We start from the raw sequence: 13,369 nt of genomic DNA, 5'->3' as shown, positions 1-13,369 counted from the left end.
ACTGAGCCTGAAAAGGCAGGGCACAAGGCGCCCAAGGCACCTAATCCTTCTGCTCCTACTACTGAAGAAACCTCGAGTAGGGATGAATGCCACTTCTGCCATAAGAAAGGACACCGCCAACGAAATTGTGCTGGTTTCCTGAAGTGGCTCGCAAGAAACGGTAGTGATTTTGTAACGTTCATTGATGAATCTCTTTACGCTAAGTTTTTCATTAATTCCTGGTGGATTGACTCATATGCCACTATGCACTTTACCAACTCATTATAGGGATTCCTTACCACTAGAACACTAAGAAAAAAGGAGCGATGTTTCAGAGTGACCAATGAGAAAGGAGCCGAAGTTGAAGCTATAGAATCACTTCCCTTGGTTTTAGATAGTGGCTTCACTCTTCGACTTAATAATATAGTTTATGTTTCTACCATGAGAAGGAACCTCATTTCAGTTTCGATATTAGATAATGATGGATTTGAATGTAATTTTAGAAACAATAAGTGCATTCTTAAGTTTAATTCAAATGTTATTTGTCTTCCCATCAGACAAGACAAACTTTATATGCTTCGTCTAAATAAATCTCATGTATCTTTGAATGTTTGTGATGTAAGTAATAAGAGAAAGAGAAGTGCAAATGATGAGACCTCTTCAAAACTGTGGCATTGTCGTTTGGGCCATATTTCAAGTGGGAGAATGGAGCGTCTCGTTAAGAAAGATATTCTCCAACCTTTATACTTCTCCGACTCCGATCACTGCATAGATTGCATTAAAGGAAAATACGTAAAGCAAATAAAGAAGAGGGACACTCTAAGCACATGACTCTTAGAATTAATTCATATGGATATTTGTGGTCCTTTTCCCGTGACATCGGTGAATGGTTTTGATTCCTTCATTACCTTCACCAATGATTACTCTTGTTATGACTATATCTTTCCCATTAAGGATCTATATAAGTCTCTCAACAAATTAAAGATATTCAAGGCTGAAGGAGAAAGTCAACACAACTTAAAGATTAAGGTAGTGAGATCGGATCGAGGGGGAGAATATTATGGGAGACATGCCCTTTATGGGAAAATTCATGGTCCTTTGCTAGATTCCTTCAGAAAAATGACATAGTAGTCCAATATTCTACACCTGGTGAACCTTAGCAAAACGGGATAGCTGAGCGACGTAACCGCACACTTATGCACATGGTGCGGAGCATGCTTAGCTATTCTAGTTTACCAGTTAGACTGTAGATGGAGGTACTTAAGACGACCACACACATTCTAAATCGGGTTCCTAGTAATCAGTTCCCAAAACCCCTTATAAATTATGGACTGGGAGGAAACCGACTTTGAGGTACTTACGTATGTGGAGTTATCCTGCTAAAGCTAAAGTATTTAATAATCCACATATTAGGAAATTAGATCATAACACAGACAAGTGTTACTTTATTGGGTATCCTGAAAGATCTAAGGGATATCGATTTTACTGTCCTGGTAGGATCGCTAAATTTGTAGAAACTAGACATGCTGTGTTCTTAGAGAACGGGGAGTTGGAGCCCAGAGAAATTAATCTTGAGGAGAAGTGGGTTTATTTTCCTGCATCGTTGATCCAAGAGACTTACGTTCCTATGCCCAGGTGGTTGCACCTTCAATACAAAATAACGTTAGTGCACCCCCTATTGAGGTCTCTGAAATTCCTAGATGCACCTAATAATGAGCCTCATCAGTCCCTTGCAGTACCCATTCATGGTCCTGCAGTACCTAATGAACTAATCAGAAGATCACAACGTGACAGGAGACCTGCCATCTTGAACGATTAAGTCGTCTACATGAATGAGGATGCTAATGATATAGGGAAGGTAGAAAATCCCAACTCATATAAAGAGGTCATAATGAGTGAGCATTCTCCTGAGTACCTAATGAAGTCGGTTCCTTATGCTTCAGCTGTCGCAAGCATAATGTATGCTCAAGTATATACGTGCCCTGATTTAGCTTTCGTAACCTGGATGTTTGGCAGATATCAGTCAAATCTAGGACCAGGCCACTGGAAAGCTATTAAGAAAGTCATTCGCTATTTGCAAGAAACTAAGCCTACATGCTCGTATTTAGAAAACCTGATAACCTTGAAGTTGTTGTTTATTCGGAGGTAGACTTTACGGGATTAAGAGTGGTAAAGATCATTTCAAAACCACTTACGTTATACTGCGATAATCAACCTGTAATTTTCTATACGAGTAACAACAAGTCGAGTAGTGCTACCAAACACATCAAAATTAAGTGTCATGTCGTAAAAGATAGAATCTAGGATCAAACTATCAGTGTCAAGTATATAAATACTAAGTTAATATTTGTGGATCCGCTCACTAAAGGCTTACCATCCAATATTTTTCTTGATCATGTTGTCAGCATGGTCAGAAAGCCTATGATTCTAGATATGCGGACCATAAAGCAAACATCCCCCATTAAGCATAATGAATATCTATTTCGAGATGGAATAGTGCACTATAGGCACTGAGGTTTCAATGGCACTTCTTTGGATGTTGTAATGCTTTGCCTTGGTGTGCTGTTTTATTGAGAGCTGGCTTATGATGTTAGCCTTACGATCCAGGGGGGGGGGATGTTGGATTTGATCTTGGCCACCTAAAGCTAACTCAACCGAGAAACCGAGAGATAAGGGGGAGTTACGTCCCCACGTACGCGCTCTGATTGGGAGCATAGCCAACTCATGGTTGCGGTCCTACCTCATGCAGCGCTATATATAAACAGGGGGAGTCCGGCGCTCGTGTGATTCTATTCACATCAGGTCCAATCTTCACCCATACCTCCTAACCCTAGCTGATCTTAATGGGGCACTGACAATGAGGTGAAGGTCGCCACCACAGCTACATCGCCAGCATGATCTTCACCGGCATCATGTTGCTCACATCTACACCGAGCAGTACATCGTCAGCAAACACATCTGCATTGACCACATCAACGACTGCACCCCAACACCGACGACCTCATCACCAAGCTGGCGACAACTTCAACTGCGACGCCGGTGACCACTTCATCTACATTCTACTCCAACTCATCGATGAACTACATGTCATCACCAGGCTAGGGTTAGTGAACGCTTGCGCTCTTATGTGTGTTCAATGTGCGAAATTAGATCTAATGGGAATTAGAATCAGCTAAGTCTAACAATACAAGCCCAAAAGGAAAACATTTTTTCCCTTTCTCATAGATAGCAGGCAGAGAAACACACGCTGAGAGGGAGAGGGATGACATTTTTGGGTGAACGCCTATAAAAATAGGGTAACATTTCATCTGAAAATTGAGGCGTAGAAAGTAATAGCACTGATCCAAGTTAACACCACCTGCTCGTTGACAGACAATACTAAAAAAAGGTTTGCCGATCATGGATTGTGTACCTAGCCTTTTGACTTCAGCAATAAGCTGCGCTCTTTGTTCCATCCATGTGCTCAACGCTAACAATCAAGTCTCACCCTCCTTCCCCTCTCTAGAGTCTGAACAGACTATTCAGGCACCACCCCTAGCTTGCGGTCACATGTGATTCCCAGGACCCGGATCCTGTTTTCCTGGTAACCTGCTCAGCCGGCCCCGACCCCTTTGAGTTGAGTTGAATGTCCCAGAGATGATGCGTGCACACGTACGCTAGCCTTGCGCGCGGCACCATGACATCTCGACATGCATGATGCATCAGAGTTCATGTGATCTTGTTTGGAGCCAGTGAGTGACTCTTTTTTTTTTATTAGATCAGCCTGTGACTTTTTAAGTCCGAAAGTAGCGATGCAATTCTTGAAGAGAATTCTTGGGATAGCTAGCTGTGTGCCGAAGGAAAGGTAGCAATCTTGGAAGAATTCTTGAAGATTGGCTGCAATCTGGAAGCAAAGCGAGCCAGCCCATGGTAGCATGAAACGACAGTCTTGACCTCAAAATGCGCAAGGATACGATCGTAGAAACGAAAAGAGAGACTACGAGGTGCGCTTGATATTTCACCCAGATCTCTCAGCTACAATCATTCTGATCGACCTATTCAAGACATAGGCGTTGTTTGCAATAGCTAAAACTTATGCAGAAGCTAGCTAATGGCTGGTTGTCCTGAGAAACTACTGGTTGGACAAGCTGGGTGTTTGGCAGTTGGCTTGTTATAGGGTAGTTAGATGTTGAGTCGTGTTATAAACTGAAAAATGTCTGAAATACTCCTGAGCTTTATGTAACCTGTCTGAACAACGATGAAGGGTTATTTTTGCCTATTTGTATGCATGATAAAAAGATACTTTCAACATTTTGAAGCCAAAATATATATACATATTTATTTATTTATTTATTGTCTTCCATTATATTACATCCTTGAGGATGTATTAACATAACAAAATATGATGGTTAGCGATCACTGTCATTACCCCACCAAGGCCGCTACAAGGACATCACATACTTCTCCCATATCACCATCATCAACAACATCATTAGGGTTGACCTGATTTTGGTTATCCCCATCAACATACGCCTGGTCTGACTCAAGCTCATCAAAATGGTCATCACATAGCTGACTGTCTCTAATGAAATTGCGTAGAGACATGCAAGCAATTATGATTTTTTTCCCTTCTCCATCGTGTAGCTCGGTATATTTAGAAGAATGCGCCATTTCATCTTAAGAACATTGAATGAGCGTTCAATGACATTTTAAGTAATGTACCTTCAAGAGGATGTGGGAAGTAATCCTTGTACTTGAGCAAAGAATCCAAGAAAATACGAGTATTATGAGCCAATCCAGGCCATCTAGCCACGACAAATGTGAATCTCATGTCAAAATCGCATACACCCATGACATTTTGACTAGCATAGCCATGTCGACCAATATTATGCATAGCTTGTTTCGATAATGGCACAATAACATAATATGAGTCACATCTATAGCACCGATGCAATTTTTGAAATGAGGCCAAAATCTAGGCTCTAGAAGTATACTATGCACCGTGTTAAAGGTAGGATCTTTAGGTTTGATAATGTCAGTAGCCAACCAGTACACACACTCCAAAACTTCAGTAAACTTCGTACTGATAGTTTCTCTAGAATGGGTAAGCTTGTTTTTAGTTTGCCTATTTGACTAGGGTGCACCACACATCCATAAAAACATGCCTAATACTTCTTTGGAACAAATTCATACAAGTTATGGAATACGGACCTCCTCATTCTGAACATGGAGTAACAATCATCTGAATCTCTAAGTTGCCTCTCAACCCATTGAATTCCAGTCTCCACAGGTATTTTCCTTGGTTTTTTAGATGTTGAGTCACTATGATCTAGCATTGCATAACCTGCAATGGTAGTAGCCTCAAACAATCACTTATCATCATCCTCTTCCTCATCATGACCACTCAGCACATCACCATCACTTGACTCACTTGAACTCAACACATAGAGTACATGATCAAATAAATAAATAAGCTCACAATAAATCATAGGTTCACAAGAGTAAATGCATAAGAAAAAAGAGGTGTTTAATTACAGTACCACAAGCATAACAAGCCATAGGTTCAGAACAGTACATGAATAGAAAAGAGATGTTCACTTACATGACCACATAAATCATTGGAGCAACTAGCAAGAACTAGAAATCATACAACTATAGCTACAACATGTAAAATGACATGTATAAACAACGATTCATGAGAAGTGTGTTGACAGCACGCACATAGCAAAAAGATCACCACCCATCTGCTATACAACTAGCAAAAAGATCACCACCCATCTGCAATTTTGCAGCCTATTCCATGTATGTAAAATTTAAAACACTCACATCAACTAGCAATGTGTCAACTACTTTTAAGAATTCAACTACAACCATCTCAGCTCACACCCGTTTCATTTCTTCACCCAAAACGTGCAGATCTGAAGGTAATAAACAAGAGGGATAGAAGTTACCCCGCCTTCTCTTCCGTCCGGGGAGGAAGCCGATGGGGATAGCAAGGGACATGATGGAGCAAAGGATCACGCTGGCGACAAGGGAGGGTACCTCACCCAAATCCACACCCGCGGCGAGCCGCAGCAGCTAGGGAGGGGCCAGATCTGGCTCAGATTGGTGAAGGTTTCCTTAGGTGCCATTCTTGATGGTGGCGGAGGACCAACTGGCAAGAGGCAGCTAGAGGGAGGTGGGGGAGGGGGAGGGGGTCGAACCCTAGAATCTCCTCTCCCGGTTGCTAAAGAGGTGCGGGATAGGGAGGGGGATGGGGGAGGGGGCTGAATGGGCAAGCAGAGGCAAGGGGTGAGTGACGGGGTGGTTTTTATGTAGTGGCAAGATATGGGTAAATAACATGAAGTTTCAGGGGTACTGTACTACCTCCATCCTGCATAAGCCACGATAAGCGGGTGGAACCCTGCTTCTCCCACCAGCTGCTTTCTAGTACAAATGAAGAAGCGCTTTGCTCATAAGCGGATTTAGAAACAGGTGGTTTAGGACCACGGGTGCTTGTTTTTGTTTAGAAGTTGGTTGAGAAGTAGCACCAAACAGGGCCATAATTGATGGCTCCGATTTCACGCAAAACATGGACGAAAACACAAGAAAACCAACGGTAATGCACGTCTAAATCAGGGAGCAACACCCGTTCAACGTTACCTGTGAACATACTGACCAAAGAGGCGATAGGCGGACCGAAGAAACACACGGCGCGCGCGGTGGGTCACACCGGACAGGACGGGATCAGCCCTGTGACGCGAATGGTCCCCGGATCCCGCGCCTTGCACTCCCGCTCGGCCCGTTGCGCGATTGGCTATCGGAACCCGGCCCAAAGCTCCGCGATATATCATATAGTCCGTGAAAGCTAGCGAGACGCAATCGCATGTCTCAAGGAGCTAGCGCGCATGAAAAAGGCAACTTCGTATGAGATGTGAACGATCGGTCATCAATTCCTTTACTCTAATATTCATTTATTTATTAATTCTTTTATATATCTTATAATTTTAATCTATTTTTATATAAATCTTGACGCATATGAATCCTTCGTATGGCCGGAATTGACTGACTTGCGTGCGTGACTACCGGCTAGTCTCCGGCGGCTATTCCCACGTCCAGATTCGCTAGTTGTGGCCCCGGACGCGCACGGATGCCGCGTCTCTGCGCGGCCGGGATGCTGTACCGCCTGTACGCGTACGCAGGGTGGGGACGTACGGGGCGGGCGGGGGTTGACGGCTGTGCGAGTCAGCGAACACGACGAAGGGAATTGAAGCGGACGGACGCGTTCATGCGATGCGAGGGCGCTAGCTGGTGGACAGTAACAGCAGTGAATTGGTGGTTGGCGAACGCGCTGGGATCGGTGGACTGCTGCGTCTATTTTAAGCGCTCATGCAAGTCAGCAGGAGCTGGGAGGGGCCCACCCCTAGCTTCTCTTACCTGTACAGCATGATACAGAGCCTGCATGAAGCCGTCACTTGCGAACATCATAAAGAAGCTAGTAACGGAACCTGTAGGAAACAGGTAAATTAAGGAAGGAACGGCGAAAACCGTTTGTTGTCCTGGGTTGAAAGGAAAGAAACAAAGAGCCTGGCTAATCATGCATGGTTTTTCCAGGGCCACTGTCGCGTAGTAGAGGTGGATGGCTTTCACGGGAAATGCAACTGTGCATCCTTGTGTATACACGCTCTATCTCAATAGTTCATCTCTCTCATCTAATATTCATTTATCTATTGATTCTTTTATCTAATTTATGGTTCCATTTGGTTCTCAGAATTACAATGAATAAATTGAATTGGAACTCAAATTTGAATCCAAATGGAAATGGAAATGAGGGTACAATTCAGTGTTTTTGCTTGGTTAGCAAGGGAATCGTTGAAATGAAAACTAGATCAAGAAGAAGGGAGTCAGACGGGGCTAAGGTGAGTCAGAATTGACAGCTAGATGCCATCGACGCGACTCGTGATTGGTAGCTACCGCCCGGACTTCAAGAAGAAGGTGGCGACAGTGGGATCTCGTGGCCACTGAGTTTGAGGAAGAAAGTGGAGGGATATCATGGCCACTAGGCTTAGGGAAGAAGGTGACGGTAGCGGCGGATTTTCATGACTGTTGGGCTTGAGGAAGAAAGGGGTGACGACGAAGACACGGGAGTCGGGACAAAGGAGAATCATCGAACGGTGGCGGCTCAGAGGTCGGTGGCGACACCGATGTTGAAGAAGAAGATGATGTTGATGAGGAAGGAGGAGTAAGAAGTCACCAAAAAGAGTGGGGTCGCAGGTGAGGTCACTAGCGAGGTTGAGGGGGGGGTCACTGGTGTGGGAAGTCTGGCGAGGTCGCTGGACTTGGGGAAGACGGAGGTGGCACCAACGGATCTTGACGTCGTCGCTGGACTTAGGGAAGAAGGAGGTGGTGTCGACAGACTTGGGGAAGAAGGCAGCGGGGTCCGATGGCGGTTGGCTGTGGAGTCCGGTGGTGGTAGTCAGCTGCGGAGGAAGGCGGTGGTCACCGTCGAGATCACCGGTGGGTAGAGGGGGTGTGGGTGAAAACACGTTCGTGAGGAAGAAGTATGTGCAATTCAGAGGCTAAGGGCTCTGATTTGGTGAGTTGCTTCTCTAGTTATATTATAATTCTAGATGAATTGTGTTTCAGTTCTATTTTTTATTCTATCTTTCAACCTGTCGGAAGATTAACTCCTGTCGCAGGGATCCCGAGAGACCCCTTTTTAGAGATTCGGCCGGGGGGATGATCCTGAATAAGTTCGTCGGAGAAATAAATAGAAATGAATGCAACGACCGGTGGGGGGGTGTTGACCTAGTGCAAGAAGAAGTAAATGCACCGGAATTTAGACAGGTTCGAGCCGCATGGGGGCGTAATACCCTACTCCTGTATGGATGCTATAACTGTCCTGAGGAAGTCTATGAAGGATGTTGCTGGTTACAAGAATGTGGGTCTATCTAAGAGCTTGAGGCTCCTTGTTCTTCGGCTGGGACTGAGCTCAGCCTCCCTCACAGTGTTCTCTTGTGCTGTGCTCCTCATGTCTGCTCTTGGTCTCTGTTTTGCTATTCTTCGTCTCTTGTCTTTTTTCCTCTCTTCTTCTCCGTCTCTCTTTTTATCGTCCCCCTTGCTTTTGTGCCGCCGGCTGTTTTAAGTACTCGCTGGCCGCGACATGCCCCGAACGGAAGGAGGGGGCTCGAGTTCCGAGACGCCATAAATGGAAAGGGCGTCATCATTTCTTCTAGGCGAAGTGACCGGGGGTGGAAAATGCGTCGCACGCCCGGTCACCCGTCACCATAAATGCCCTGGCAACGGGCGCCGTGGAGAGGGCCCACCGGGCAGCCGCAGAGCAACCCGGCGTGCCCTCCCTGTCTTGTTCCCCTGCCGTAGCAGCGCGGTAGACGGAACGCCTTGATCCTCACGACATTATCCCGAGACAAGCCGGATGGTATGGGACGGGACCCGTGCAATTAATAACCCCACACCTCTCTGCCAAAACATGGCAGGAACTGACGCTGAGCGCGGTGGGAGCAGTTGGAGGTGTCAGGCCACGCACGCTCATTAAATGCGGCCTCGGGCCTTTGACTGGTTGACACCTCATCGGTAGGCCCCTCGGGGGTCTTTCTGGGTCGTCGGGGTACCGAGTGCTCGGAGGTACTGTTTACATCCCCGAGCACCCTCTCCCGAGAATGCCTTTCCTTGTCCTCTGGGAGCCGAATGCTCGGGGGTACTGTTCACCTCCCCAAGCACTTTCTCCCGAGCACTCTTGCACGGACCCTCGGAGAACCGAGTGCTCGAGGGCTGCCGCGTGCAGCCCCGAGCACTCTCTCCCGAGCACTCTTGTACGGATCCTCGGGGAACCGAGTGCTCGGGGGCCGCCGCTCGCAACCCCGAGCACTCTCTCCCGGAACTTAGCTCCTCTGATCGTCGAGGGACTAGGGTGCTCGAGGGTGACCGGACACCTCCCCGAGCACTTTCTTCCCAGTACTTGGATTCCGTGGATCATTGGGGAACTGGGGTACTCGGGGGGCCACCGACCGTGGCCCCGAGCACCTTCTCCCGGGACTTGATCTTTTCTCATCCTACAGGAGGGACCTCGCGGGATGGCGCCATGTGGCGGATGGCTGGCCTGGCCTCGGGATTCGGGGACCCCTGGTTCCTGATACACCGACACAACCAAACAGTTGAATGGATGGATCCCGATTCCAATTCTTCAATTCTAGCTCCAAATCTAAGAACCAAATAGGGCCTATGATTTGTTTCATCTACTTCTCCAGCATAAATCTGAACGTAAATGAACGGTACTGATAAAACGTGCGTCTGCACATGCCAAGTTATACTATTCCTGCTGTACACTACTAGCATCGCACAACAATACAAGTCGACTGGATCCTTTAACGTACTAGACAGCTGCTGACATGTAAGACTCGAACCCACGTATCAACGAACATATAGTAGCCGTGCATTAGGAGGAACCCTATTTAAACGGCAAAAATACAAAATTAGACAACATACGCGACCGTATTTACCGAAATAGATAATATATCGTCATATTTACAATTTTAGCATCCGTATTCGACACCTCGTGCATCGAAAATTGACTTTCGGTACACCGTACACCGAAAATACCATATTCGGCACACCGTGTGCCGAAAATAATCCGGTCATAAACAGTAACATGCATGAACAGTAACAGCAGTGCGTTTGAATTTCGTTTTCCCTCATTTTCAAACGATGGTCTTCTGTTACTCCAATAGTTTTAAAACTTTTTTTACGGGTTCCATAATCCATGTGAAAGCCATTTTAATTAGATTCACTGAAAAATACTTTGTATATTTAAAACTAAAATTCTAAAAAAAAAGGACTACTTTTATAACTTGTAATAATTGTTGGTGTCTCAAATAAACTCCCAAAAATCTAGGAAAATTCACTAATATTCTTCTTATGTGATGGAATAATTTCTAAAATTATTTCTAGCCCTAGTTTATATGATGAAAAAGTGAGTTCCTTTGTAATGCTTCATTCTATTTTAAAAATTAGTCTATCAAATAAAAAGAATATTAGTGAATTTTTCTAGATTTTTAGGAATTTATTTGAGATACTAACAATTATTACAAGTTATAAAAGTAGTTTTTTTTTTAGAATTTTAGTTTTAAATATATAAATGATTTTTCGGTGAATCTAATTGAAATGGGTTACACATGGATTATAGAACACGTAAAAAAAGTTTTAAAATTTTTAGAGTAACAAAAGACCACCGTTTTGAAAAAAAAAGAACGAAATTCAAACGCACTGCTGTCACTGTTCATGCGCGGTACTGTACCATCGTATTCGACACTCGGTATCAAATATGTTATTTTTGGTGTATGATATATCGAAAGTTAATTTTTGATAAATAAGGTGCCGAATACGAATACTAAAATTATATATATGATAATATATTATCTATTTTAATAAATACGATCGTATTATCTAATTTTATATTCTTCCTAGTTAAACCAATACGAGCGCAGACTGTCGGCCGGATTCGTAATTAAACCAAAAAGGCAAGGGCAAGGCGTCCACTGCCCAAGTGCTCTTTCCCTTTCGTTCCGCTTCCACCAGACCAGACCTCCACATGCTCTAGTCAACCCCACCCCACTGCCAGACGCGCCGCAAGCGACTCATCAGCCAGACGCCGGGAGCGAGCTAAACAAAGACCACCACGCTCTCCAGTCTCCACGCTCCAGCGCTCGCACGGGCACGGCAGGCACGGCAATGCCGACGCCGCCGCCACCCGCCGCCGCGCGCCTCATCCCACTATTCCTCCTCCTCGCCGTCTGGGTCGCCAATGCTGCGACGCCACCGTCGCAGGCGGACGCGTTGCTCGCGTGGAAGTCGAGCCTGGGTAACCCGGCCGCGCTCTCCACCTGGACGAACGCCACCGCGGTGTGCGTACCTGGTGTATGAGTACCTGGAGAGGGGCAGCTTGGGGAAGACGTTGTACGGGGAGGAAGGCAAGAAGCTGGACTGGGGCATGAGGGTGAAGGTTGTCCAAGGTGTTGCCCATGCCCTGGCCTACCTGCACCATGACTGCAACCCGGCCATTGTTCACCGTGACATCACCGTGAACAACATCCTGCTTGAGTCGGAATTCGAACCGCGGCTGTCTGATTTTGGCACGGCGAAGCTGCTTGGGTCTGCTTCCACAAACTGGACTTCTGTAGCAGGATCATATGGCTACATGGCTCCAGGTTAAACTTGCATCTGTTTCTTGTTCATGCAGCATACACATTAGCAATAGATTCACATATATCATACTGGATTCGAACTGTTAAGTACTTCAGCTGAAAAAAATAGAGTCATGTTATGAGAAACAATATTTCATATACTTCCATTTAGGGGTAGACCTAGCTGAGAAACCAAGTGGGGACACTCTCACTACTGAGTACATTTTTTTTTCCGTAAAATACAAAAGACTAAAGCAAAATTCAAAAATGAGGCCGCATATGCCCCCAGCTACACATAACTTAGGTCCTCCCATGCTTCCATCTCATTCAGATACTCTGCTCGATAATGTTGAATAGCACATCACACTAACTTGTGACAGCTCTGACTCTACTCTTGCAGAATTGGCATACACAATGAGGGTCACGGAGAAATGCGATGTCTACAGCTTCGGAGTTGTTGCTCTGGAGGTGATGATGGGGAAGCATCCTGGTGACCTCTTAACCTCCCTTCCGGCTATCTCCTCTTCAAAAGAAGATGATTTACTACTCAAGGACATACTAGACCAGCGGTTGGATACTCCAACGGGTGAGCATGCAGAAGAAATTGTGGTCATCGTGAGAATTGCGCTTGCTTGCACACGAGCAAATCCTGAATTGCGGCCTTCCATACGATCAGTGGCTCAAGAGATTTCCGCGCATACTCAAGCTTGCCTTTCTGAATCATTCCGACTAATCACAGTAAGCAAGCTGACAGACTATCAAAAGTGATGTCTACCTGTGCAGATGGAGGGCAGCTATTGATTTTGTACAATGCAGTTGGCGACGTTAAGTTTCTCTCTGTTTTAATGGCAAAGACGAACTGGAAAATCATACCGGTATAACTGGTTGATAGACGATGAAACTATTCTGAAGATCGTCAGAAATCTGTCTGTAGTCAAACGTAAGATGGATAGTAGAAAAGCAACAAATTGTAAGAGAAGTGCCCTTAAGCCACTTCTTTCTTTTTTTCTTTCTCTCGATTGGATGAGAGTTTTCTCTGAATGGATAACGGATATATGTGTCACTGCTTGAATAGTTTCATGTACATGTTGCTTCAACAATCCCATTGAAGTTAGCAGAAGTGCTGCTGGGTGCAGCAACCAGACAACTGTGACCAATTAGTAGTATGAATAAATCATGCGGATTCAAGTGAGTAGAACATGTTCTTTTCAGCTAAAAAGGTATCGCAAAGG

General features: G+C 45.2%; 1 protein-coding gene across 1 annotated transcript; it reads left to right on the top strand.

The window, feature by feature from the left end:
- Positions 1–11,603: 11,603 nt before the first annotated feature.
- Positions 11,604–13,237, top strand: LOC133903973 (MDIS1-interacting receptor like kinase 2-like). The gene is made up of 2 exons (XM_062345473.1): positions 11,604–12,161; positions 12,538–13,237. Exons 1-2 carry the CDS (start codon positions 11,759–11,761, stop codon positions 12,903–12,905), a joined length of 771 nt encoding a protein of 256 aa, XP_062201457.1. The 5' UTR covers positions 11,604–11,758; the 3' UTR covers positions 12,906–13,237.
- The last annotated feature ends 132 nt before the right edge of the window (positions 13,238–13,369 follow it).

Source organism: Phragmites australis, chromosome 21 (genome assembly GCF_958298935.1).
Source record: "Phragmites australis chromosome 21, lpPhrAust1.1, whole genome shotgun sequence".
Taxonomy (NCBI): Eukaryota; Viridiplantae; Streptophyta; class Magnoliopsida; order Poales; family Poaceae; genus Phragmites; species Phragmites australis.
Note: the sequence above shows the minus strand (reverse complement) of the source record. Positions and strands in the feature narration are given on the sequence as shown.